The sequence below is a fragment of the Typopeltis vanoorti genome, chromosome 11, assembly GCF_054136105.1.
Source record: "Typopeltis vanoorti isolate ZY-2024b chromosome 11, IOZ_Tvanoo_1.0, whole genome shotgun sequence".
Lineage (NCBI taxonomy): Eukaryota > Metazoa > Arthropoda > Arachnida > Uropygi > Thelyphonidae > Typopeltis > Typopeltis vanoorti.
Window position 1 is genome coordinate 124,681,940 of NC_143559.1, and position 26,690 is coordinate 124,708,629.

At 35.6% G+C, this 26,690-nt stretch overlaps 1 protein-coding gene across 2 annotated transcripts in view; it reads right to left on the reverse strand.

Moving 5' to 3' along the window:
- Nucleotides 1-26,690, reverse strand: part of LOC150102022 (transmembrane protein 120 homolog) — a 208,996-nt gene that overhangs the window by 103,201 nt on the left and 79,105 nt on the right. Inside the window, exon 6 of one of the 2 annotated variants that reach the window (XM_090400394.1) lies at nucleotides 3,444-3,533. The exons of the other annotated variant lie outside the window; for it this stretch is intronic. Within the exon in view, the coding sequence (XP_090256520.1) occupies nucleotides 3,444-3,533 (90 nt within the window). The remainder of the gene's footprint in view (nucleotides 1-3,443; nucleotides 3,534-26,690) is intronic. 2 annotated transcript variants of the gene reach the window in all.

Sequence of the window (26,690 nt, forward strand, 5' to 3'; positions counted from 1 at the left end):
TATGAGCTGATAATAGACAAAAATAAAACAATGATATTTGGAGAGAAGAGGATGTAACTTTGATGATAATGAGCAAATAAAGGTCAATGGACATGATTTCAAAAAAGTTAGGAACTTCACATACCTAGGATAAAACATGACACATGATTTAGATTGTAAAAAAGAAACAAGATCTCAGATAACAAAAGTAGAAGTAAACCTACAGGCAGCAGATAACATATGGAAAAGTAAATCAGTAAGCCTTGCTATAAAGCTTGTGGAGCTTGTGGAACTTGCATATTCACAAGTGCTCTCTATAGTGGTGGGTCATGAGTAATAGTCAAAGACTTTGTAAGCCAAACATTGGCTTTTAAAAGAAAATGTTATAGAAAGTTTCTACAAATTAGATGGATGCAAAAGGTAAGAAATGCAGAATTGTAAAGTATAAAAACAAACTGAAGAAAAGAGCCTAATGCAGACAATAATACAAAGGAAACTTAAGCTTTCTGGACATACCTGCAGGTTGGATAAAGTAGAAAGATCAAACCTTGATGTTTGGTATAAACAGCAGAGAACAGCTAAGATGGCAATGCATAAATAATATGCAGGAGTGGTGTGGAAAGAATTTACAGGATTTAAGTCATCTGTGGTATACCAGTGGTTTATTAACATTTTTCTTTTCTGTTAACAGGGTCATATCTGGGATATTATTATAAAAATAAGTTAACTTAAGAATGAAAGAGATTGAGAGAGAGATAAAAAAAATTCAAAATTAATATTTTACTAACAAATAATATTAATGTAAAGTATGGTATTGCATGAGCGTAAAAGTGTGTGTAAAATGTTTGTTTTACACGTCTCTACAATTCTGGATTATATCTTAAACTTATATTCTAAAGATAAAAAAGGCCCACAGACTGAACAGCAGACAAAGAACTTTCTCCACTGCAAATCTTCAGAACAATCTTGCATTCTGAACTCACAAAGTCATCATCATCATCAACAAAGTCGGTGACTTTTATTTCTTGTGTTTTGTTTCCATGTGAAAAGGTGCACATTTCTATGTTGCATGCAGTTGAGAAACAACTAGTTTATGTATTTAATAGAAATAGAACAGGCACTGACCATGACTATCCTTACCTTCCTGTCCAAATTTTCTCAAAACATCTCTATATGTATGGTATTCATTTCCAACTCTGCTGTTTAGATCTCAAACAAGTAACAACCCCTCTTTCTTTCTTTCTTTCTCCATGTCAGATATCCTCCTCATTAACTTGGAAAATTTTCACCCTTACAGAACTTTTTGTGGAACTACAGGCATATTTTTAATATACATATATATATATATATATATATAGATGCTCTTATTCTAGCTATGTGACTACATATCTATTGTAGTCATGTCTACATTCATTTGCAACATGTGTTTTAGTGTTCTCGTATATTCAAACTTTTATCTCCTGTTCATTCCACATTGATGATTTATGAGATGTAAAAAATATTTGCCAATGTGGCATGTGTAGTGTGTAAGTATGAATAATAGTCTATTCCATTGCTTCCATGCAATGGAATAGATATCAAACAAGAAAGAAAAATGATTATAGGATCGGTTAATTCTGTACAGTTTTGAGGACAATTTGAGGAATATCATATTTGGATTTGGGATGGTTTTTCTGCATCACTTGAAAGATGCAACATAATATGAGTATGAAGATGGAGTTGTTGTTGTTGTTAAAGAGACTTCTGATATGATTTCTTGGGCTGATGCACTTATTGGTATGAGGCAAGGCCTGGGTGGCAGTCAGGAATTTTGAATGGCATGAGGAATGAAGCCCTTATTCCAGTTGGAATTACTTCTGTTAACAGATGAAAGCAAGTGTTTGGATCAAAAGAGAAAATATAGGGATCCAAGAAAATGGAAGGAAAACTTGCTACATCCTTATAAACTCTGATTCCACTGATGAAGTGGAACTTTCATTTAGATTCTTTGATAGTTTGCTACAGTGAGTGAATTCAGTAAAGCATATTCAAGTATAGCATTTGCTATACTTGAATATGCTATCTCTTCAACAGAAGAATGATTTTTTTTTATATATTTGAGTATAACACTCAGATCTTGAGAAAGAATATGAAGTAGCTAAATAAATAATTTGCTGCAATATTAATAATACGTTTAGTGATCTCTAGCTGTATGTATTGTTGTTAAAGATAGTTATGGCAGGGGCGGCTCGTCTATAGGAGCCGGGCCTCACCTATATTTGTATAAGTAGCCCAATAATTGCAGCTTTAAAAAATATGTTTCTTGTAATTATTATTTTTTGATCTATTTCCAACACGTTTTATTGATTAATAAAAAAAATACTGTAGTATTTTGTGGCAATATTGTATAATGAGACTTAGTACAGTCTCATTATACTGGGGCCAGCCACAGTTGGCTCTATTTTATACGTGTAAAACACAGGGCATGTATGAGCACGTACACTAGCGATCGTATTTGTTTACTGGGTGCAACACTTATCTTGGGGCCAGTTTAGTCTGGCCTAGTCACTGTGTACGTACATAGCGTGCGCTTTTTTGATTGTGAACCACTTGCACTAGCAATCGTGTTTGTTTACCGAGCACAACGCTTATTTTGGGGCCCGTTTAGTCTGGCCCAATCACTACATTTGTACATAAATAGCGCACACAATTCTTTCACTGTCTTATTATTTATTCTCGTTGTTGATCTGTTTTATTGTTTAATAATAAAATTACTGTAGAATTTTGTGGCAATATTGTACAATGCGCTTAGTACGGTCTCTGGGGCCAGCCACGACTGGCCCTATTTTATACATGTAGAACACAGGGCATGTATGAGGTACATGCAATAGCGATCGTGTTTGTTTACCAGGCGTAACACTTATCTTGGGGCCCATTTAGTCTGGCCCAATCACTGTCTTTGTACGTAAATAGCATGCAATTATTTCATTGTCTTATTATTTATTCTCGTTGTTGTTCTGTTGTATTGTTTTTAGTGTGTTTAATTATTGTTGTTGTTTTTTGTTATAATTTATTTTAAAGTTTAAATTTTTATTACGTCCATAAACAATATATTTTAACTATGAACAAAATCGATAGTTTATTGGAAAAACGTTTCTCGTTTTTCCAATTTTAAAAAAATTAATAGCTCAATGCATCAGTGGAGTCTGACTAAACATTATTGTAATAGAAATAACAACTATAAATCCATAATAGAACCACTATATAAATATAAAAAAAATTAAGTTGTTTTTGGCCCCTGGTTCCATCTGTTTCTATTGTCACCAGTGGCCACTGAGTTATGGGTACTGCTATCTTTAATATTGGTAACGTGGAGCAATCATAAGAGAAAAGAAATAAAGCAAGCATGAAACAGGAACCAATTAAAAAAAAAAAATCAGCTAAAAGAGGCCAAAAAATTCAATACAATAACCACTCAAACTTACCGTGAGCCATTAACAACTAATATGCTTTCTCTTATAGTCAAGGTGCAATAGTACCATACCATAAGAAAATGAAGAACAGCATCTAGTACTCTAAAGAAAATTGTTTTCAAATTAGCAAAAAAGACAGAAAAATATATTAGAAAATGTATATTTTTATGTATGCGTAAAAATTATAATTAGGCTATCGATAAAATCATCATTCTTTATTATACTGAACAAAAAATACTAAAGTTTTAACAAACAAAATTTATCCCAAATTCACTTAAAAAATAAGGAAATTCTCTAGCTTTAAAACATCATAAAACTTCAGTAAGCTTTCTACATCATAAATACCATGATCTCTGGATTATCCAACTTTAAATAACTGAACTTTTAAGTAACCAACCCTTGAACAGTATATCAGTCTGACTTCTGGTATAGAATGACATAACTGTACCTTCAGTTATTTGACCAGCAAAGTGATTTCCCTGTTGGGAAAGATAATTGGGGATCATGTAATTTAGTCATTCCTCCTCTAGATAGTTTTCTCTTTCATTTAGTATCTTAGAACAGTGTGATCCAATGATAATGATCTCTAGATGTATGCATTGTTGTTAAAGATGGACCACATATCCAACTTTGGATATGTGGACCAGATCCAAACCATTGTCTACAAATCATAACATAAAATTTCCAGGATATAAATCTCAAATAAATAAAATTAATGATTAATAAAAATAAATAAAAATAAAATTAATTAAAAATAAATAAAATAAAATAATAATGGCAAATACCTGTTGGATTTCTGCTCAGGACATGGACTGGTTATTACTAATACCATGTTATAACATAAAAATGTAAACAAATTCACACAGATAGAAGAGGCAAGGAATAAGAAAAGTCTCATTGACTATGTTATTGTTGATAGTGATGTTTTCTCACTTCTGCAGGACACCAGAGTACGCAGAGGATTTGAAATTGGAAGTGATCACAATTTAGTCTTGAGCAGGATAAAATTGAATTTCATATTGAAAAGAATGACATGTAAGAAAGTTTTAAAGCGAATAAAAGTTGAGCAGCTCTCAGATATGAACGGTAGACTAAAATACACAAAAATTATTGAAGAAAAAAATTAAAGAGTTTGAGAACAAGAACCAAACCTTGGAGATTCAGTGGCAAGCCTTGAAGAAAACCCTCACTGATTTAGCTAGAGAGGCATGTGGTGAAGTTGTCTGCAAGGATAGAAAAATTAGAACTCCATGGTGGACACAGGAAGTTAAAGAGACAGTGAAGGAAAAGAAGAAAGCATATCAAAAGTTCCTGGCAAATAAGTCAGCTTTTGCTCTTAGAGAATACAGAGACAAATGTAAGAAAGCGAAACTGTGTAAAACTAGCAAAACAAAAGTCATGGGAGGACTTTGGCAAGAACATAGAAAATAAATATCAAGAAGGTGGTAAGATATTCTGGAGGTTATTGAAGAAGCTTAGAAATGGAAGAAAGAATACTGTAAAAGGAGTTAGAGATGATAAAGGTGACATGAAAACAGCAGAAAAAGATATCCTTGAAGTATGGAGTAATTACTTTAAAAAATTGCTAAATGAAACAAGCAGTGATAGCACAGTGATAAAAAACACTCGACAGGCATACAGTCAGGAATACATATCCATACTTGAAGTAGAAAAAGCCATCAAAGGCTTGAAATGTGGAAAGGCAGCAGGAGTAGACGACCAGAAATGCTGAAGTATGGTGGTATAAAAGTCTTAAAGTGGCTGCAATGCATAGTTCAGAAAGCCTGGATAGAGGGACGAATTCCCGATGATTGGAATAGAGCTCTCATAGTACTCATATATAAAAAGGGAAATAAAACTGAATGTGAGAATTACAGAGGCATTCCATTACTGAGTGTTCCTGGTAAGATAGATGCAAGTATACTTGAGACACGGTTGAGAAGAATTGTGGAAGAAAAGCTTGGTGAAGAACAAGCTGGATTCAGGTCAAATAGAGGCTGTCAGGATCAGATCTTCACTTTATGACAAATGGTTGAGAAAGCATGGGAATATAACAAAGATCTGTATTTAAGTTTTGTCGATCTGGAAAAGGCATATGACAAGGTGCCAAGAGAGAGAAGCTATTCAATATGCTACAGTTATATGGTGTCAACGGGGAATTATATCAAGCAATACTTAGTCTTTATTTGAGTTGTAAGTCAGCAGTTAGAATTGAAGGAAGTACAGGAAGATGGTTTAATGTAAAATCTGGTGTGAGACAAGGACACACCTTTATCCCATCTGTTATTCATTATGTATATGGATCACAATATGAAAGAAAGTGGTATTAAACATGATATCAGGATTGGAGATGTTAATGTCAGCTCTTTGCTTTATGCGGATGATGTTATACTTCTAAATAAATCCACTACAAGTTTGCAAGATTCCCTGACTAAATTGAATAACTGTTGTAATAGATATGGTATGAAGGTCAGCATTAGGAAGACAAAGACAATTAAAATAGGTAGAATTGTTGAAAATGTCAACTGTGTTGTGAACGGAGAACCTGTGGAACAAGTAAAACATTTCAGCTACTTAGGCACGATTTTTACTGAAGATGATAAATTAAATATAGAAATAGACATCAGAATCAACAAAGCTGGTATGGTAGGCAGTCAAATGAATAAATTCGTATGGAATAAGAGAGAAATTAGTTGGAACACTAAATTAGCTGTATACAAGACAGTGTTCAAACCAGTTTTAACTTATGGATCTGAGAGCTGGGTCAGAAGTAAAACACTTGACCAAAACTAGAGACCGCAGATATGAGAGTCCTGAGAAAGATTAGAGGCGTGAACAGATGGCATCAATGGCAATATCATATTAAAAACAAGAATATTAGGAAAGAACTTGACATTGTCAGCATCCAGGAATGCATTAGCAGAGCTAATCTCAGGTGATATGGTCACTGGAATAGAATGGGCAAGGAAAGATTAGGAAAACAAGCGTTCTCTGCCAGGTTGGCAGGAAAACGACCCAGAGGAAGACCAAGATATAGGTGGAATCATATGATAAAAAGTGCCTTAGACGATAGAAATATAAGATCTGATAATGTTGGAGTCTTGACAAGTAACAGATTGATTTGGAAGAAAATTGTAGATAGGAAGTTAGTAATGATGTAAATTTTTCATGTAGTACTATCATATCCTGTACACCCCCTTGAGGGTACATGTCAGGAATTTGATGATGATGATGATAAAATTAAAAAAAAGATCTCAAAGGATATGGAAAAATTAAATTTTTAACATTTTTTTCCCTCCAAATTTTCATAACCAGCATATAAATCTCGACAACCAGAAGCAAATTTTGAGAGACCCTTAAGGTGACTGAAGGTGACCAGGATTTCATCATCCCGCTGAAGGATGGTATGAAAATTAAAGGTCTCGAGTTGGTTATTGATCTTTTAGTCAGACATTTGAGTACCGCAAGGTTTATCATGTGAGTAGGAGGAATAGGCAGTGCTATCAGCAAAAACTATGAAAAGAGTTTGAGATCAGAGAGAGAGAGAGAAAATAAGAGAGAGTATTATTTATGTATACAAGGAAGAAGGTGAGTGAGACAGAGCCCTGAGGAATACTCATATTAGTGGAAAACACCCTCCACCATTATGCAGAAACCTGAGAGAAAACTGGTGATCCAATTACAAAGAATATGCATCACAAGCAATATGGGATACAGATGTCACATCTCTAGGGTATAGATGTTGCATCACCATGTCATACTCAATGTAGCATTTAAAAATGGATAATTTTAAGCATGAGGATGGTGCTAAGATATAATAGTTATTTTATATAAGGAAGATGATAATATATAATAGTTATAATATACAAGGAGGGTGATAATGTATAATAGTTATCAAAAGCAGTAATGTACACACACACACACACACACTCGTTCAGGTGCAGGAGTGAGTGTTGGCAGCTAAAGATAGAAATAATGCAGTTTGTGGACTCCACTCAAGGTTGCCTTGATTTCTTTTAAGTGTAAACAAATCAAACCAAGGAAAATCAAATTTATGAGCAGAACTTCAAGATGTTTATTTATTGTGGATGATGACTGTTTGCCAGCTGCCTCACAACACAGAGTTTGTTTTCTTTAAAATATAATTTTATTCAGAAGCACCTTGAAAAATATATGGATTCATATATTTTGTTGAATTGAAAAGCAAGCCATGGCACCTTTCTTCCTAAATAAGTCTGGTATGATTAGAATTTTAATCTAAGAATTACTGCTAAGAAAGAAATTAGTGCAATGGTAATAGGTGCTGATAAAATTCAGGTTAGATGTTTAATGGAATAAAAATGAATGAATTAAACAATTTAATGTTTCAAATATCTTATATTTGAAAGCCTAGATTGTAACTTGGAATGTCTAAAAATTATCGTTTCCCATATTCTAGAGAGTTTAACACAACCATGCTTAAAGGGTTTTTTTTTTTTTAAGACAGCTACAGATTCATAAAAACTTCAAAAAAATCTTGCATCGAGGAACAGTGTTTTCCATTTGATTCTGTAAGTTGTATTTATTATTATTATTATTATACTGATTGTCAATAGCCATGTTTTTTTGCTCTTCCAATATGACCATAGTATACCAGCCTTGCAGATATACAAGGAATCCTATACATGCCTAGGAACTGAAAGAAGATGGAGCTGGTCCTTAGAGGAATGTATAAGGACAGCTAGTTTTTTTTCTGAGTAGAGCTCGAATGCAGTGCAGGGATTGTATTTTTTCAAAATTCTGGCTATTTTTCTGATGTGTCCAAAACATAGCTACTAGTAATCACATTACTATGATCTGCATAAAGAAAAGGCTAAAGGATTATGGGAAGGATCAAGCATTTTAGGTTTGATATGAAGATATGAAGATTAGATATTAGACATTAGATATGAAGGTCCACATATATGGTTAAGTGCAACTGTGAGAATATATGTCAGTTTAAATAGATTTTCTGCATGTGTATGTGTGTATACACACAGAGCTTGACAAATTATTCAAAATCCTACTCACCACATAAAACATTTACTCGCTCAAGAACCCCCCCCCCTTATTTTTTTTTTAATGATATATCCCAATAAGTCAATAGGTGTTCCACAGAACAATTAAAGCATTCTATTTTGTCCAGTTTGCAGCTACTCATCATTGGCGAGTAGGAAAGCATATCTGTCGAGCCCTGTATATAATAAAAGAAAAGTTGTCATTTGAAAGATGTATTAATATTGTGTCTAGAAAAGCTAAACTGCTGTTGATCTCTTTTCCATAGTAAAACAAATTAAATGTTGACTATTGAGGTGAAGAAGTAAAACTGAATATATCTTAATCAAATGGAACTTAAGTGGGGCTGTTTCAGAAGCATGCTTTTCAAAACTCCATATAAGAATTGCCAAGTGAAATAACCCATTGCACTTTTAAGTATATTTGTCAACCTACCTGTATATTTTTTTTCTTCCAAGAGAAGTAACTATGAATAACAAAGTAGAGATCTGTGATGTTGTGGGGGGGAGGGGGAAGCATAAACATTTTTTAAACACGTTAAGATGTTATTCAGGAGGATTTGGGTGAAGAGAGAAGTGTTATCAAAGCTGACCATAATAGAATTATTTAAAATTACATTTCTTGCAAAAGCCTTTTGCTAATTGTTTAAATAATCTCTACAAGAGGAGAAATTCGTAGCATCTACATTGGGTCATAGAGGATTACAGTGGTAATTTCAGAAAGGCAATAAGTTACTTTTCTGAGTAATCTTTTCATTATTTTAAAATGAGATTTGATAAGATTGTAATCAAAAGGATTTTAAAAGATTTAAAAAGAATTAAAGTTGAGCATTTTTTACAGTTAAACTGGAGACTCAACTGTACAAACATTATTGACAAAAAAATGAGACAGTTTAAAAACAAGAACTAAATCTCGGAGTCTCAGTGACAAACATTGAAAAAAACATTGACTGATTCAGCTACAGGAGCATGTGGTGAAGCTGTCTGCAAGAATAGCCAAAAGCTCCAGGGTATTAGAATGGCTGAAAGCTCAGTCTGTAGTGAGCTGATGGCTTATTAGTAGAAATGGGCCAGTACAAGCAGCAGCAGCAGAGATTAGGAGGGATCTGACTATACACAGTCAGGTCTAGCAGGCCATGCCTGGAGTTATTCAATATCACCCACAGAATCAAATAGGAAATGCACACACTTTTGTTTCACTGCAGCAAATTCAAATGTGAGAGGATTTTTTTAAATCTTCAGCTGTCCTTAATTCTTAATTTTTGTATTTTTTTTTTTTTTTAAATACAAAAAAATACATACAAATTGATAAAAATAAAAAATAATAAAATCCTCGATGGTACAAAATATACTATAGGTTTGCAAATAACCTTTCATGGGTGGGAGCAACATAAAAAAAAATTCATTCTTTATGCTACTTTCAGTCTATTAAATGGCCAAATCATATTAAAAATGAAGACATTAGGAAGCAACTTGACAATGATAGCATTCAGCATTGTGTCAGCAGAGCTAATTGCAGATGGTGTGGGACTTAAAACAGAATGGGGCAGGAAAGGTTAACAAAACAAGTGTTTTTTTTGCCAGGAAGAAGAGACTCAAAAGAAGATAAAGATGTAGGTAGATATGATGCAGTTAGAATTGCCTTACAAGAATAAAATTAAGATCTAACAATCTGGAGTCCAGACAGATAAGACTAATTTGGAGGAAAGCTGTTGATAGGAAGATAATAATAATGTAAATTTATCATGCAGTACCATCATAATATCCTGTACATTTCTTGAGGATACATATTATGAAACTGAATATATTTGAGCATTTCTGATTAAATATCATCTACTCCAGCAGCCTTTCTACATTTCAAGTTTCTGGTGAATTTTTCTATCTTGAGTACTGATATATACTGTGACTGCATTCTTCTCGGTGCATTCTTTTCTACCCCATTCGGTCACCTAACATTTCATTTAAGTCTCAAAGTAATTATTCCAGATCTCTGTTTTCATGTCAATTTATCATATAATTCCTACATCTACTTCCATTTCTAAGCTTTTAGAATACCTACCAGAACATTTTGCTACCTTCCTGATATTATCTTCTATATTCTTATCAAAGATTTCTTTGTTGTGAATTTTGTTTAGCTAATTATTATTATTATTAACATCTCCCTCCATGGAGTCAGACATTCATTGTGTGAGATGCACACTATCGACAACAAAGCTCATCTGCCTGTGTCTAAAACTGATTTAATGTGTCTACATCCACAACACACTCAGGCAATGCATTCTACTTACTAACCACTATTCGTGCAAAGAACCTACTCCTCATTCCTCTGCTCACACCCTCCTTATACAGTTTTCAGATATAGCCTCTTGTTCTATCCTCCCACTCTCCTATTGTATAAAAAATGTCTTCCGTGTCAATCTGATAACAACCCCTGACTAGCTTATATATCTCAATATCCCCCCCCCCATTCTCCTCCTCCTATTCACGATTCTTTGCAATTCACATTCAGATTAAGAATCTGTCCTCATACTACTCCATATTCCAAAGACCACTGACTACCTTTGAGTATCTTCTCTGGACCCTTTCTAACATATCATCACCATGAAAACCTGGTGCCCAAAAATCTGTGCACAATAATCCATATGAGCCTTATATAATGGAATCATAACCCCTTTATTTCTGCACATCAGGGTCCTTCTGCATCATTGTCATTATCCAATGTGATGGCTTCACAACTTGTGCAATGTGGCCCCTGAATTTCAGGTCCTTCTACACACCCATTCCCAGATCTCTCATCTCCTCTACCACCTTTAAAGTTTCCCCCAGCAAATATATACAGCAATCCCTCGATTAATGTGCCTAATGAGGTCTTAAAAACAGGCGCATCAAATGAAAACACACTAATCAAATATAATAACCTATAATTCATTCCTCAAATTTCTTTTTTGACCCTTAATTTTTTTATAAAAGAATTAGGATATATCTCAGGGGCTCTAGTTAGAGGAAAATCATGAAGCTGAAGGAAAATAAAACATATTCAGAATATAAATTTATTATTCTACTTCTTAACAAAGAATTAAGCTACCGTAGTTTGACAGACATTCTGTTTCTATTTTTCATAAAACTGATGGTATGGCACTATTGCCTCTTTTACTACTGCAAATTTTACTGCCTCTCTCTTCATCAGGGTCAGTCTCTAAGCATTGCTGCTTAAAAACTTTGAATGTATGAAAAATATTTTTAATTATTTCTGTGAAATCTCTTCGGGCTTCTCAGTGATTAAATTTTCTTCATATTCTTCAGGATCTTCCCATTGTGCATCTAAATTTAGCAGGTAGGCAGGTAGGAATCACTCTGTTTCTCAAAATAAGATTTAATTAACTTAGATTCATGTGAAAAGCCTCTAAAATCATTTGCAAAATGTGGAAGAATGTGCTTCCAAATGGCTTGCATATTGGTAGCAGTAATTTCATTCTGCTTTGAGATTTTATAATCATCTGAGATTTCTCTGTTTCTTGTAGACAGGCTTATACGTTGGTTATGCATTTCTAAATCACTTAGGGAATTGAACAACGTAGATCCGAATATAAATTAAATTATACTTTAATAAATATTTCCAATATTTCGGCAACGTCACGTTGCCATTTTCAAAAGGAACTTACAAAAAGGCACGTGCACGCAGGCACTACAACACAGTAACTGAGAATGAAGATATGAAGCTATCATTCTCCTAGAAGTCCTGATTGCCCTCTAGCGGGCTAAGTAGGTGTTCTTGGCCGTTGGGCTGAAGGTCTGCTGATGTATGCCTCCCAAATTTGGGGCAGTCGCATACAACCAAATTTGTTGAGGTTTGGAGAGTTTCTATGGCTGAGGCTGATTCCATAAATAGTCTTTCGAATTTGTATTTGCTACGGTGTATTACTGTAGCTTTCCTCCACCGTATTCTGTGGCGTGTATCCAGAGCATGGTCTGCAAGACCAGAATGGCTGTACTTGTGAAACCGAATGTAGTCCTTGTGTTCAAAAATTCTGATATTCGCTGTCCTGCCTGTTTGGCCAAAGTGCGACAGTTTACAACTGCAAGGGACCTGGTATACACCAGGTAGGTCTAGGGGAAGTGGTTGGTCTTTGATGGAGCGGATAAGGGATGCCAATTTTCTGTAAGGCCTGTAACAGGAGGTGAGGTCATGTTTCTTTAAGATTTTGGTAATTTTTTCGGAGGTGCCTCAGATGTAGGGAATAGTGATGGATTTAGAGTAATCTTTGTTGTGGAGGGGGGAGGCTGTGGTTTGTAGGTTTTAATATTTTTTGGATTTTTTTTTTTTTGGGGGGGGGGGGCAGCCATTGGCTGAGAAAGTGTTGAGGATGTGATTTAGTTCAGTGTTTAGGGCCATGTCGTTAGAACAGATTAGTTTAGCCCTGTTGTATAGTGTTTTCACCACTCTATATTGTTGTGAGGGGGAGGGGGAATTGTTAGTGAATGTATCTGCCTGTATGGGTGGGTTTTCTATAAACTGAGAAAACCAAGGTTCCATCAGGCTGGCAGGTGACTAGTGTGTCTAGGAAAGGGAGGCTGTTGTTTTCCTCTTTTTCCAGGGTGAACTTGATTCTAGAGTGTTGGTTGTTTAAGTGTGTAAGGAAGGAGAGGAGTGTTTCAGAGCCATGAAACACTCCTCTCCTCCTTCTTAGCAAACACATTATCAATGTAGCGAAGCCATATGGTTGGTTTTTGTGGCGCAGAGGCTAAGGCTTTTTCTTCAAAGGTCTCCATAAAGAAATTGGCCAAGGGTGGGGAGAGTGGTGAACCCATGGCTGTCCCCTCTATTTGTTTGTAGAATTTTCCCTGCCAAACAAAATAGCCTGAGTTCATTGTGAACTGAAATAGGGCTGAGATATCGGGAGAATATTTAGCTTGAATTAGCTCTAAAGTTTCCTTGAGTGGGACATTTGTGAATAAGGAGGAGACGTCAAAGCTGACCATTATGTCAGTATGTTGGAGCGTAAGGTTTTCTATGCTGGCTTTGAAGTGGGCTGAGTTTTTTATGTGTGATGGTGTGTTGCCAGTATTGTGTGAGCTCTTTGGCCAAATGTTTAGCTAATTTGTATGTGGGGGAATCAATGCCATCCACTATGGGAAGTAATGGCAGATTTTCTTTATGTATTTTTGGGAGTCCGTAAATACGGGGGAATATAGAGTTAAACGGCTTTAATCTGTTGGTAACTTCTACAGGCCAAGAAGTGACTCTCTTAAGGAGCCTGTGAAGTTTTCTAATTTGAGAGTTGGTGGGACTGTAATTGATAAGGAGGTAAGTGGCCCAATCTGATAGAAGAGCATTAAGCTTACTTTTGTAGTCCTTTTGGTTAAGTACTACAGTTGCATTTCCCTTATCCGCTTTAGTGATAACTAATTCTTTATTATTCCTCATTTCCTGCAGAGCTTTAAATTCTTTGTTGGATATGTTGGTTTTTGGTGGTCTTGCTTTGGAAAGGACACAAGCTACATCCAGTCTCACACTGTTGGTGATTTGATGTGAAAGGTGGCAGATTCCCCTTTCGATCTGGATCATAATATCCTCACTAGGTATTTTTTTGGGAGCAATGGCGAAGTTGCAGCCACGTGCAAGCACGTTGAGTGCTTCAGGCTTCAGGGTGACTGAAGAAAGGTTGATTACGGTGTTGGTAGCAAGTTTTGGATTGACGGTAGAATTCTAATCTGTTCTAACGACATGGTCCTAAACACTGAACTAAATCACATCCTCAACACTTTCTCAGTCAATGGCTACCCCCCAAAAAATATTAAAACCTACAAACCACAGCCCCCCCCCCCCCTCCACAACAAAGATTACTCTAAATCCATCACCATTCCCTACATCCGAGGCACCTTGGAAAAAATTACCAAAATCTTAAAGAAACATGACCTCACCTCCTGTTACAGGCCTTACAGAAAATTGACATCCCTTATCTGCTCCACCAAAGACCAACTACTTCCCCTAGACCTACCTGGTGTATACCAGGTCCCTTGCAGTTGTAAACTGTCGTACTTTGGCCAAACAGGCAGGACAGCGAATATCAGAATTTCTGAACACAAGGACTACATTCGGTTTCACAAGTACAGCCATTCTGGTCTTGCAGACCATGCTCTGGATACACGCCACAGAATACGGTGGAAGAAAGCTACAGTAATACACCGTAGCAAATACAAATTCGAAAGACTATTTATGGAATCAGCCTCAGCCCTAAGAAACTCTCCAAACCTCAACAAATTTGGTTGTATGCGACTGCCCCAAATTTGGGAGGCATACATCAACAGACCTTCAGCCCAATGGCCAAGAACACCTACTTAGTCCACCAGAGGGCACCATCAGGACTTCTAGGAGAACGATAGCTTCATATCTTCATTCTCAGTTACTGTGTTGTAGTGCCTACGTGCACGTGCTTTTTTGTAAGTTCCTTTTGAAAATGGCAACGTGACGTTGCCGAAATATTGGAAATATTTATTAAAGTATAATTTAATTTATATCCGGATCTACATTGTTCAATTCCCTAAGTGATTTAGAAATGAGATTTCTCTGATTTGGCCAGAAAAGTCTTGGAAGGCATCTGCTTCCAAAAAAGGCCGGCTTCATCGGCATTAAATATTTGTTGGCCACAATAGCCTCCTTCTTCCACAATGTTCTTCAAAATCTCTGGATAATTTGCAGCCACCTCCTTATCTACACTTAGGTAGCTAAGGAGGTGGCTGCAGCTTCGCCTATGATTAGAACATTATGTAGGCTATACTCTTTTTGAAACGTTCAAACCACCCAGCACTAGTGTTGAATTGTTCTTCTTTCCATCATAGATAGTATTTTCTTTCAAGGTTGCAAAGAGACTTAATGCTTTTGATTTAATAAGGTCAGTGTTTAGCGAGATCAGTTTTTGGTTACAATCTTCAATCTATGTAAAAAGAAGTCTCTCTAATTCAATCATTATAATACTTTGATTTCAAGTGATGCATGATGAACTTGAAGCAGCCTTACCTTTCTCTTTGTATTCAGCAGCTTTGCTTAAAATTGCTGATAGTTGTTGATTCACCTATTTTTGTGTCCTTGTCTTATCTTTGCTCTGGACTTGCCTTGTTCATTTTTCTTTATTATTTCAAATTTTTCTTCCAATGAGATTACTTTTCGAATCATTTTCACACTTCCACTTTTTTGCTCACTTATGATGAAAGGTTGGGAAAATACTTTAAAATAAAAAAATAAGGAAAACAATTGCAAAGGAGGCACGAGATAAGATCATCAAAATACTATGTAATTAGCAGATGACAAATTTTGGCTATAGCCCCAAATTGTAAGTTGTAAATTTGGAACATAGTGTACATGAAAATAGTGTAGTACTGTAAGCCATTAAAAAATAACTTTGTAAAATGTTTTAAACTGGAAATTTTTTAAATCTGTAAAATTTATTTTTAAGATGTATGTAGGCACACTAATCGAATTTGGGTATAGAAAAAAAAATGACGCACTAATTGGAGGCATACTAATCGAGGGATTGCTTTACTAGACATCCCATCGCTGCTTACCAAATTTCAAAACCTTACCCTTTGCAACACTGAACTGACAGTTCACTTACCTGCCCATTTCATAAAATCTATTCAAGTCCTCCTGTAAGGCTTTTACAGGAGGATATACAAACTGAACAACAATGGCCCCAAATACAGACTCCTGTGGCACACCACTAGTGACCCCCCTCCTTTGGGACACTGCACTCCCACATACAACTTTCTGATAACCTATCTGACAACTGATCACCGATCCAACTCACTGGTCTATTATCCATTTCAGTTTATTTAAGAGTTTGTCATGTGGCAGTCTATAACAAAAGTTTTTGCAAAATCTATGTATACTACTGTATATGCATCTCTTGTCCAAGACATTTGTCATCATGTTATAGTACATAAGAAGTTAGTTAAATATGATCTACTTTTAACAAACCCATGATGACAGGCACAGAGAATAATGCTGTTCTCACCACTCTCTGCAGTATCTTAACCACGATTGCAGATATACAGATCAGCCTATAATTTGTAGCCACAGCCTCATCACCACCTTTATTCAGTGAAACAATTTTATCTTCTTTCCATTCTCTTGGAACCTTCTGTTGTTATGAGACTCTTATTAAACAGGCATATCAATGCTACTGCTAATTCCCTGGAACATTCGCTTAAGACACGTGGTGATATGTCATCAAATCCTATTGCCTTATTGACATGAAGCTTATTTATTTCTTCATATACCTCCTGCTTGCTCACAATTAAGCCATCCACTTCTATGTCCTCTACACTTGAGTTTTTCATGATTTCACCCTAATAAGAATGAAATGTCCTTATAAATTGTTTACTGAATACCTCAACAATGTCTTCTGCAGCAGTCACTATTCTACCATTTTCATCCATTAACATCATCTTACCATAATTTTTCTTTCTACTTGTCACATATCTGAAAACTCTCCAGGGTTTTTCTTGGCCTGATTTACTAATTTCTGCTCACACTGTAGTTTTGCTGTTCTTACCAACTGGATCATCTTTCTGGCCTGATATTTATGCTCCTCATGCAATTGATTGTTACCATTATTCATCTTGTGCTGCTTGCACAGTACAGTATTCTCTTCTTCCAAATTTCATGATTAATCCCTTTATTCATCCATTTTACACCTACTTTATTCAGTCTTTTGACATTCGAAATACATTCGCACACCAATGCTGTTAAATATCTTTTGGTTACTTCCAACACAGCATTTATCTCTCTCTTTCCCACTTAACACATTCTATACTATAGTTCCAAGCTGTCTCCTAAGCTTTTCAAAATCACCAGCCTTGTACTGGTGATTACTCCCACATATCCTTTCCTCACAGAAGTCTTCATATGGCTAGTCACAACCAAGGAGATCACTTCATGATCACTTGCACCAACTAAAGAGGGGAAATGTGACATCCCGCTCACAATCACATCCTCTGATGCTATCTGTTTATTCCAATCTACACTGCTATAATTAAAGTCACCCATAATAATCGCTCTTCTCTTGCTCACTCACCCAAGTTGCTTATACATTTTTCCATCACCATCCTTCACATTCCAGGTCTACAGCAGCATCCAACTAAATATCTCTTCCTATCAACCTCCACCTCACACCATACTGACCCAACGCCATTGCCACTATTTACATCTCACATCTCTGCTTTGCATGGACACATCTTTCACCTTCTATCATCAACAGCACCCCCCCCGACTTCTTGTGCTTTCTATCCAAACGAAAAACATTATATACTTCCATTTCTAGTCCTGTCAGGATATCATGTTTCATTTATTCCAACAATTTTTGGGCAAGTAAATTCAATCAACAAAACCATTTCATCTCCCTTATTTCTGATGCTCTAGGTGTATAACTACTCCTGCCCATACCACTTGTAGGTTGTGATTTCCCCACACCTAACCATTCCCAATTGTCTTTATCACCACTTAAACCTATCTATCTCTTCAGACTCGACTACATCCCAGGCCACACCATTCTCATATTGACTATTCCCATATACTATTACTTCCAACATCCATTCTCGTTATACTGTCTCTCCCTGTCCATCCTGACTCTCCCCCCCCCCACCCATTTTTCTGTCCATCTCCCATTCTTGTTCTATCATTACCTCTCACAGTAGTAGTACTACCACTACTACTATTATTATTATCATTTATGATAACAGTCTCACCAGTTCTGCTCTCCTGATCTCTTGCTTCACCTCTTGCTCACATCACTCGTTCATCCTTGTGGTAAGTCTCTCTGATTGACTCACATCAAATTCATTCAAATGCAATCCATCACTTTTGTACATTTCCATCTTTCATAATTTTACATAAATTTTTGCTCTTTATTCTCTTGGGGAAACTGATGTTTTACTTGAATGTTTTGATATGATTTTTTCTTTTCCAGGACTGTCTGTAACTTCTTGATGTCCACCAATATTTAGATTTTTTTTTTTTTTGCAAATAATTTCACAACATGCTTCTCTGGACAATGAATTTTAAAAGATTGAGTTCTTATTTTTGATTGTTATTCTCTCAGAGAAATTGATATCTTACTTGTTGAGAACTTTGATATGATTTCTTTTCCAGCTAACTTCTTGAGGTCTATCAAAATCAGATTTTTCTATTCTTGCAAACAATTTCACCATGTGTTTCTCTGGCCAATGAATCTTAAAAGATTTGGTTCTGATTTGCAAACACTTCCACTTTTTTCTCCAATAATAATTTGTATTTGGGTCTCAAGTTCACCTCTGAAGCTCAGCTCAACTTTGATTCTTTCTGAAATTTTTGTATCCCCCCCCCCCTTTAATGTGAAATTATTTTTATCCTGCTCTAAACTAAATGACAATGATCATTTCCCATTTTAAATCTCCTATATGCTCTTATCCTGAACCAGCATAAAGATACCAATCACTATTAGCAATAACATGGTAAGACTTTTCTTTTTGTATATTTTCTCATCTTTATGATGGAACGTGATATTAGTAATGGCTAGTTCCATATCCTAAAGAGAAAACCAGCAGGTAATCCAACCATGATCATTAGTTTTGCTCTTTTCTTCAAATTTTCTCTAAACATTTCTATATGTCTACTATCCGTTTCATACTGTGTTTAGATCTCCAGCAAACACCAGTTATTCCGTTTTTACTTGTCTATATAATGAATGTGGATCAGACCATAGGCTGTACTAGCAAACCTAAGAATAAAGTTAAAAACTGAAAGGACTTTTAGAGTCAAAAGGAGACTGAATGTAAATTAAATATAAGACAATAATATTCTAAGAAAATATCAACTACAAGATAAAAACCTGAAGGAACTACCAAAACAGAATATGAGCATTAAAGAATGTTGGTGCAAATTAAAGGAAATAATATTAAAATCAGCAATAAATACAATAGGTCACACAGAAAGAGAGAGTAAAAAGGATTGGATCTCGAATGAAATAAAAAGGTTAAGTGACCAAAGGAAAAGCATGAAATTAAAACAGGACTATAACAGAAATGAATATAATAGCTTAACCAGTGAAATTAGAAAATTAGTTAAAAGAGACAAGAATAATTGATTAGAAGAAAAATACAAAATGGCAGAGAAGTTATCAAAAGAAAATAACCTTCATGGATTATATAAATGCTAATGCATGCAGCAGAGCTCCGACCTTCAGGGACAAGTGCTTTTATTAGACCAAGATTAACCAGACTTCAGTCCGAAACTCCTAGTGACTCTGGATAACTTTGAGCAGCTCGCACGGTCTCGTACTGGCGAAGCATCTTTCCAGTGTCTGCCTTATCAACTGTCAATGGTAGGTTATGCACCTACCATGGTTGTAATGGGGAATCAGAGTCTGATTCAGGAGAGGGAGCCTGAGAAACAGCTATCACATCCAAAGAAGGCAGCAGGCATGCAAATTACCCACTCCCAGCTGGGAGGTAGTGACAAAAAATAACAATATGGGACTCTATTGAGGCCTTGTAATTGGAATGAGTATACACTCTAAATCCTTTAACAAGGATCTATTGGAGGGTAAGTGGTGCCAGCAGCCATGGAAATTCCGATCCAATAGCATATATTAAAGTTGCTGCAGTTAAAAAATTCATAGTTGGATCTCAGTTCCAGATGGGTAGTCCACTGCCCGGTGGGTACTGTCAGGCCTGAACAATCTCACCAGATTTCCTTGATATCTTTATTGAGTATCTTGGGTGAATGACACGTTTACTTTGAAAAAATTAGAGTACTTAAAGCAGGTGTAATGCCAGAATAATGGTGCATGGAATAGGTTAGAGTATCCACTCTCCAGACAAAAGGATGTGGGCTCGAATCCTGCCATGGACATGGATGTTTGTGATTCTCTGTGAAAATGCTAGTGGTCGTGGTGGTCAGTAGATGGCATTGTTGTAGATGATGAGGTTCGCTGTAGTTGGTGGACGGAGTAGTGGAGACAAAAAGTTGTAGAGTAGGTGCCCTCCCTTGATGAGTCTTTGGACTCCCTGGAGGTGTCATGTAATAATAATAATAAACAAATAGATCAAATTAGTAAGATATGGACAACAAAAATGATAATGATCAAAAACAAAGAGGGACAACTAATTGAAAGTAAAACAAAAAGAATGGCCATATGGGAAGAATACTTTAAGGACTTATATAATAAAAACAGCTCTCAGGATATTATTATTCCAGCCACTGAAATGGAAGGGAAAACAATATCTTTACCAAAGAAACAAAAGCACGCAGCATAGATAAACTTAAAACTAGGAAAGCACCTGGTAATGATCAGATACATGCAGAAAAGGAACACCTTCTGGAACCATTAAAAACATTATTTGAAAGGTTCTACACAAAATCCTATACACAAAAAAGGAGATAAAACAGAATGCGATAATTACAGAGGCATTAGCCTCCTCAGTATTCCAAGTGACATTTTCAGGAAAGTACTCCCAGAACAAATGAAGCCATATATAGAACTAGAATTAGAAGAAGAAGAAGAACAAGCAGGTTTCAGACCAGGGCCAAACACAATTGATCAATTATTCGCCTTAAGACGGCTAATAGAAAAGACTGTAGAGTACAACCAAAGTTGCTATATAAATTTCACAGACTTTCATCAGGCATTTGATTCAATCCGTATTAGAGAACTATGGGAAACTATGAAAGAATTTTGAATTCCCAACAAAACTATAAGAATAATAAAGAATCTATACAAAAAATCTGAAAGTGAGGTATGAGTGAAGGACACCTTAAACAACTGGTTCCACACAGAGAGAGGAGTAAGACAGGGATGCAATCTGTCACCAGGCTTGTTCAATCTCACACTGGAAGAAGCAACAAGTAAGGACTTAAACCACATATGAACAACCTTGGCCGGATCCAGCCCTAATCTATTTCGGCGAAGTTTGTCTGATACATGGTGGGAGAAAACATGATGTGTTCTACTACCTCACATTAAGCTGATGTCATATGACTTGTGCAAAACACACTGTTTTCTCCAACCAAGGTCTCTTTCTTACTTTGACTAGCGGTGTGTGTGTGTGTGTGTGTGTGTGTGAACGTGTTACAACATGTCAGTTCGGTACTTGCGTTGGTGTTGTGCTTCGTTCAGTGCCTGCATTGATCTTATGTTCTGTTCAATGCCTGCATTGACGTTGTGTTCTGTTCAGTGCCTGTGGTATAGTAGACGGTTTTGTTTGACAGTTCTGAATATTGCTTATAAATTTGGGACAATGTCAGGGGTTATTGCAAAAAAAAAGAAAAGTAGGTGCAGAGAATCGTCAATTTCAAGACAACTGGATGGAGGATTATTATTTTATTCTGAATAAAGGTTTGCCTGTATGTTTGCTGTGCAACGAATCCGTATCTGTCAACAAAGAATACAACTCGAAGAGACACTTTACTTCAAGACATGTGGATCACCCAAAAATTGATGGACAACTATGAAAAGATGAAATACAGAAGTTGAAGAAGAACTTGGATACCCAGCACCAAATATTCAACAAGCAAAGAACGCAGCACCACAGCATTGTCAAAGCCTGCTTTATGGTAAGCGAAAAAATCGCTAAGCATTCTAAGGCATTCAAAGGAGAATTTATCAAAGAATGTCTGCTGGATGTTGTAAGTATAATATGTCCTGAAAAGAAAAAAGACTTTGAGAATATTCGTTTGTCGAGACGTACTGTTGTCCGAAGGATAGAAATTGTGGCTGATGATATCAAAAAAAGTTTAAAAGAGAAGATTGCTAGATTGGAAGCATTTTCAATTGCTTTGGATGACAGCACAACTAGCAATATTTATTCGAGGAGTTGATGCGGATTTCGACATCACAGAAGAATTATTGGCACTTTGGCCGTTAAAAGGAACAACTACCAGTAAAGATATATTTGAAACAGTCAACACAGTCTTCGAGAGATTTGGGCTTAAATGGAGTTCACTATCTGGCATATGCACTGATGGAACCCCCCTGCAATTGGTGCACAGAAGGGATTTACTGGAATAGTTCATGAAACAGCAATGGAACTACACATCCATCCGGAAAATTTAACAAATTTTCACTGCATCATCCACCAACAAAATCTGTGTGCAAAATCAATTAAATTCACAAATGTTATGAAAGTTGTAGTAGCCAGTATCAACTTTATTAAGTCATGTGCACTTAATCACCACCAATTTAAGGAGTATTTGACAGACCTATTTTCGGATTATGAAGATGTGTCATTATTATGAAGTGAGGTGGTTGAGTAAAGGTAAAATGTTAAAACGATTTTATGATCTGGGACAAGACATTGCAGATTTTTTGGACATAAAAGGAAACACAATTAACCAAGTAAAAGATGATGAGTAGGTGTGTGATTTAGCATTCCTTGTAGATGTCAACAGATACCTAAACGAACTGAATCTTAAATTGCAAAAACAAGGACAATTGGTTCATGAACTGCATGGACATGCAGTTCATTTATTAAAAACTTTTTGTAATAAATGATTTATTACAAAACTTTTTGTAATAAACTAAGATTGTTGGAAAGTCAGATAAGAGCTAAAAATTGTTATCATTTTCCTACTCTAGCAACTCATAAAAATATCCCTTATATAATTGTTATGGAGATGAAAACTAATAAGAGCAATTTGATACAAGATTTGCCGACTTCAAAAACAAAGACTCCACATTCGCTATATTTTCTCATCCAATGGATGAGAAAATATATGAATAATGTGCCAGAAAACTTACAGATGGAACTTATTGAGCTTCAGGTGGAAGTGCTAAAATCACAATTTAACAACATTGCTTTGACAAATTTTTATAAATTTTATTTGGTGGAAGAAAAATATACAAATTTACGTGCCTTTTCAAGAAAAATCATTTGTCTTTTCGGCAGCACATATATGTGTGAACAGTTTTTCCAAGGATGAAATACAATAAATCAAAAATTCGGACAAGAATAACGGTCGAAAACCTCAAAAATTCTATGTGATTATCCTTAAGTAATATTGATATTGATAGTACAATATTGATAGTACAAGGCCAATCTTCACATTAAATTGTTATGTCGTTCATTATATTATAAAATTTATGTAGAGCTTTATACCAAAGCATTATATTATAAATAAATGAAATATGAAGTAGCAAGTTGTTTTAAATCATTTAATATTAGTTTATTTTATTTAATAATTTGGTCCGGCCCTTGACTCGGAGACAGAATGATAATTTGGCCCCCAAATTAGGAAAGGTTGCCCATGCCTGCCTTAAACAAAGAAGACTCTGGAATCAAAATATATGGGAAAAATACAACAAACTTAAAATTTGCAGATGACATTGCATTACTTGCAAGCAGAAGATCTACAATGAATTTCTGATAAAATAAAAGAAGAATGTATGAATAAGATGAAAAGCCAAAAGGCTATTTGGATACGCTGACAGTTCGTCGTCATGAAACGTTACAGATCGTAGTGTTCGATCTTAGTTTCGCTTACTGGCTGTAAAACAAGAAGGGATTTTTATCCCCTTAACTTATATCAACCTCGCCAGAAAAAAATAGCCTTTTGGCTTTTCATCTTAGTTATACTATGTTATAATGTAATATAGTGACACACCTTTCGGTCAATCGTTTAGCAAAAGTATGTAAGTTTTCTTCACTTAAACTCTGATATTAACTAGGTCTAGCTACTCACTGATGAGACCTCAAATAAGGTTGAAACCGGTCTGGGTAGTGACCTCTCCTCATAATGTAAAACAGTACTACATCTCTTAAGAGCTGTGTTTTACATTATGAGAAAATATCAAGAACAGTGAGGAAGCTTGCTTCACCTTTGCAACGAGTTGCCGTGGTGTGGCACTACCAAGTGGTCACTTACGCTTGGATACGCTGACAGTTCGTCGGCATGAAAAGTTACAGATTGTAGTGTTCGATCTTAGTTTCGTTTACTGGCTGTAAAACAAGAAGGGATTTTTATCCCCTTAACTTATAAGAATGTATGAAATTTGGATTAAACCTAAATATAGATGAAACAAAATTTATGCAAATAGAAAAAAAAACACCAATCTGAAAATTGAAACTGATAGTAAGAATCTAGAGCAGGTAGAAAACTTCACCTACCCCGGAGGAGTAATTGAGTACAACAGTGAAATTACAAAAGATATAAACAGACAAATTAGCCAAGCATCCCAAACTTTTTGATGACTAAATAAAATATGGAAGTTAAGAGACATCAAACAAGTAACAAAATAAGAATCTATGAGACAATGGTCTTCCCAATACTTTTCTATGGAATGCTGGAATCTCAAAAAAAAAAAGCTGAGGAGAAAAAATTATCTTAGTCTATCCAGCAGAGCTACATGGAGTATCTCTGCTGGATAGACTAAGAAATGAAGACATAAGGAAAAATGAAAACAAGAAATAACAATAATAGACAAAATCCAAGAAAGAAGAATGCGATGGTTTGGCCATGTGACTAGAATGGGAACAGAAAGATTATCAACTAAAGTCCTATATACAACGATGGAAGGTAAAAGATCCAAAGGGTTGCCCAGAATTAGATGGATAGATAAAATAAAAGAGGACCTGAAAACCAAATCACAACAAGTGACACCAAACTGGACAGAACTGCTTGGACTCTCCAGGGACAGACAGAAGTGGAAGAGAAAAGAAGAAGAAGATATAATGACTAAATTCCTCTCCATCTTCCTTAACTAGAACCTTCTGTGGGGTCACAAATGCAAATAAGTCTTACAGTCCAATTCCCCATTTTTAAATTTGTCCACATCACACGAAACTACCTGGCATTCAAAAAGTTTATCTTCTTTTACATGCTGAATATGCCTTCCTTTCATTGAACACAAATGCCTGCATATAACATCGTAGTTATTATTTATCAGTATCTCACCTATTTTAGTCTTCTTCATCTTAGATTCATCAAATATGTTACAGCACTTCTCTAATCCTTCTGCAAAGTTCCACTTCATTTTTATTAATACTTATGTTGATCATGCCTATCTCCAATTCTGCTAAGGCTGAATTTACTACAGTACTGACTTTTTGCTCTCTGTTCTGGTATTCTCAGAAAAAAACAAGGTCCTTGTTTAACTGATGAAAATTAAAAGAGATAATTCAGAGGCTGCAGATGAGTTATACCATCAAAAATGTAATGAAGTATGGAAAGAAGCAAGATCTGATAAAGCCAAATGGTTGGAGGATCAGTGCAAAGACATTGAACAGTACTATGGAAAATACAAAACTAGAGAGGTCTACAAACTTATAAGAAATGTCAATAGGAAGTGGCAAACAAGATCAGTAGCAGTCAAAGATGAAGATGGTACAGTATTAATGGACAAGACAGAAATCGTACACAGATGGACAAGATACTGCAGTGAACTATATAAAAATCAACTAAATAATACTGCAACAGAAGTTATCAAAGAACTAAAAGCAATCTCTCCACCAGCAGAGATCTTTGAAAATGACATCTTGGAAGAGGAGGTGAATAAGGCTATAAAACACCTCAAGAGTCCTGGAGATGACAACATAATAGGCAAGATGCTAAAATATGGGGGAAAATCAGATGTAAAATGCATAAGCTATGTAACGAAATATGGAGATCAGGGTATGCCCCTGAAGAGTGGAAAAATCAGTCTTGGTTGTTCTTCATAAGAAAGGTAGTGCTTTAGAATGCACCAATTACAGAACTATTGCATTAATGAGTCATCTTGGCAAAGTGCTGATGAAAATACTAACAGAACACCTGAAGGGTCATATGGAGGCACATCTTCCTGATGAGCAAGCCGGATTTCAAAAAGATCGAAGTACAGTGCAACAAATATTCACACTAAGACTAATGTGCGAGAAAGCTCAAAGAAAGAACAAAAAGATATACTGCTGTTTTGTGGACTTCCAAAAAGCTTTTGATAATATTGACCAAAATATAACATTGGCTGTCTTGGAATCCTATGGTGTGGACAATAAATTGATCTGTCTGCTGAAAGATATAAAGAGCCAAGCACAAGCAAAAATCAGGATAGCAGGTGCGACTGGAGATTGGTTTGCCAGTAGTCAAGGCATAAGACAAGGGGACTCAATATCACCAATCATCTTCATCACACATCTGGGAAGAACACTAGATAAGATTAAAGAAGAAGGTGGAGGCATTTCAATAAATGGCATGAGAATAAACTATCTCTGCTTTGCAGAT